The sequence below is a fragment of the Plasmodium reichenowi genome, chromosome 10 (genome assembly GCF_001601855.1).
Source record: "Plasmodium reichenowi strain SY57 chromosome 10, whole genome shotgun sequence".
NCBI classification, from domain to species: domain Eukaryota; phylum Apicomplexa; class Aconoidasida; order Haemosporida; family Plasmodiidae; genus Plasmodium; species Plasmodium reichenowi.
The window spans coordinates 772,465-775,501 of NC_033655.1; the positions used below are offsets into that span (position 1 = coordinate 772,465).

The 3,037-nt window shown below is 14.9% G+C and overlaps 1 protein-coding gene across 1 annotated transcript; it reads right to left on the reverse strand.

Annotated features, from left to right (window-relative positions):
- Positions 1–449: 449 nt before the first annotated feature.
- On the reverse strand, positions 450–1,554 carry PRSY57_1020300 (ADP-ribosylation factor; the record flags this gene model as incomplete). Its single annotated transcript, XM_020114882.1, has 5 exons — positions 450–537; positions 660–810; positions 949–1,036; positions 1,162–1,232; positions 1,407–1,554. 5 exons carry the CDS (start codon positions 1,552–1,554, stop codon positions 450–452), a joined length of 546 nt encoding a protein of 181 aa, XP_019970428.1.
- Positions 1,555–3,037: the final 1,483 nt, after the last annotated feature.

Genomic DNA, 3,037 nt, shown 5'->3' on the forward strand with positions numbered 1-3,037 from the left:
AAAAAAAAAAAAAAAAAAAAAAAAAAAAAAAAAAAAAAAAGATATTTATAATATATATAAAATATATATTTATATATTAATATTTATAAAATGTGTTTAAATGATATAATATATATATATTGCTTATTTTATAGGTATGTAAAGTTGCATAAAACATTAATACATATAAATATATATATATATATATGTAAGGTATAGAAATAATGCAATTTTTCTGTTTGTCCTCCAAATTAATTCTTTATATTTTTCATAAAATTAAAAATTTATGTATATATATATTATATATATGTATATCCTTATATATTTTAATTTTTTTTTTTTTTTTTTTTTTCAATTTAAAATAAAGGACACAAGGAGAAGAAAATTAATATCCACAACTGTATAAAAAAATATATATCTCGAAAATTTGTCAAAAATTATCTGATACGTTTTTTTTTTTTTTTTTTTTTTTATTTGGCATTATTTAAGTGTGTGGTTAGCCAATCAAAACCTTCGTACAATCCGTCACCCCTTGTGGCACAGGTGGATTGAATAAACCTAAAAGGAAAAGGATACAAAAAATATATATGCATATATAAATACATATATATATATATATATATATATATATATATATATATATGTATAATATGTTAATATATTGTGTGTTATTTCTTTACCAGTTCCTTTCCCTTATAGTGTTAAGGTGTAATTTCTCTGTAACTTCAGCTGCTGACATAGCATTTGGTAAATCTTGTTTATTAGCAAAGACTAAAATTATAGCATCCTTTAATTCTTCTTCATTTATCATTCTATGTAATTCTTCACGAGCTATATTAAAAAAAAAAAAAAAAAAAAAAAAAAGAAAAACATATATATATATATATATATATTGTTACATTTTTTCAGTGAAGCAAATTATGATTATAATTATAACTTTTACATCCTTCCATTTTTTTATTTTCTTACCATCATCTATTCTTTCTCTATCATTACTATCTACGACAAATATTAATCCGTCTGTGTTGGAATAATAATGTCTCCATAAAGGTCGGATCTATAAAAATAAAAGAACATGTCAATATGTATATATGTTCGTGTGTCATTATATATATATATCTTCCAATATATTAAAAATAAAACAAAAAAAAAAAAAATTAAATGTTTATATAATCATTTTACCTTATCTTGTCCTCCTACATCCCATACGGTAAATGAAATGTTACGAAATTCGACAGTTTCAACATTGAAACCTTCAAAAAAAATAAAATAAAATGAATAAATAAATATACATACATATATATATATATATATATATATATATATATATATATATATTAATTTTATTATGTAAATATACTTCCATGGAATAAAGAATACAACAATTTATATCCTTTGTCCAATATTATGTTTCATTTTTTTCATACCTATTGTTGGAATAGTCGTAACAACTTCACCAAGTTTTACTTTATATAATATTGTAGTTTTTCCAGCAGCATCTAATCCAACCATTAAAATACGTACATCTTTTTTTTGAAATAAACGATTAAATAACCTACTTACATATAAACCCATTGTGAATAACTAAGAAGAAAAAGATAAATATGTACATAAGTATACATATACATATACATATACATACATATTTATATATATATATATATATACATGTTACTATTTATTTTTTAAAAATAATAATTATTTCATATTATCATATAAAAATATTTCACATGTTATTAATCTGTATTGTTACAGTTTTATATATGAATAATATAAAAAGGAAATCATCCTATTTATATACACATATATATTTTTTTATATACGAAAATAATTTACATATATAATAAATTGTTACACTTGTCAACTCATATATAAATATATATGTATTATAAGTTTTTATATATCATCAATATATAGTTATATTTTATATTTATTACCTTTTATATGTTTTTTTTTATAATATCAAAAAAAAAAAAAATAAATAAAAATAAATATAAAAATAAAATAAAATAACTCTTTTTCAATAAATGTAACAGAAAGTTTTGACTTATTCACAAAATATTATATATTAGTCACATTTATAATATATATAAATATACATATATAACTTTACAAATATATATATATAATATATTTATATATATCTTAATACTTTATATTATTTAGAAAAAAAAAAAAAAAAAAAAGGAAATTATTTTTTCTTATCTTTTTATATATATTTATATATTATATATGTATTATTATGGTTTATTTATCATTATATAATAATTATATATATTTTTATTTTTTTATTTTTTTTGTATATGTTAAAAATTGAAAAAAAAAAAAAAAATATATATATTATATTATATATTTATATAATTATAATAAATGGGTAATATAATTTTTCACCTTGATACACTTTATTATTAATATGCATACAAAAATATAATATTATATATTATATTATTTTATATATATTATAAACATATTTAATAATAATAGTTATAAATATATAATATATTATTTAAATTATAATATTATATTTCATATATATGAACTTCCCTTTTAAAAAAATATATAATTTTTTTTTTTTTTTATGATAATAAATAATATAAATTTTTTATATAGTACTATAAATTATAAATTCATTATTATATATAATATATATATATATATATATATATATATATATGTAAATATAATATATTATATTTATTTTTTTTCTCTTTCTCTCTTTAATAATATATACAATATATACATATAATATATAATGTATATATATATGTATGTAAATTATTTTTTTTTTTTTTTAATATATTAATATATATATATATATATATAATATATTTATATATTATATATATTATGAAACATCCTCACAAATATATTTTTTTCCTGTAATAAAAATTATATTATGTAAAGATAAATTTTTATTGAGATATTTAAAACAAAAAAAAAAAAAAAATACATATGTTAAACGTATTTTTATTTTGTACTTTTTTTTTTTTTTTTTTTTTTTTATTTTATAAAACTATTATATAATTTTTATTTATATTTTTATATATTTTTATATATT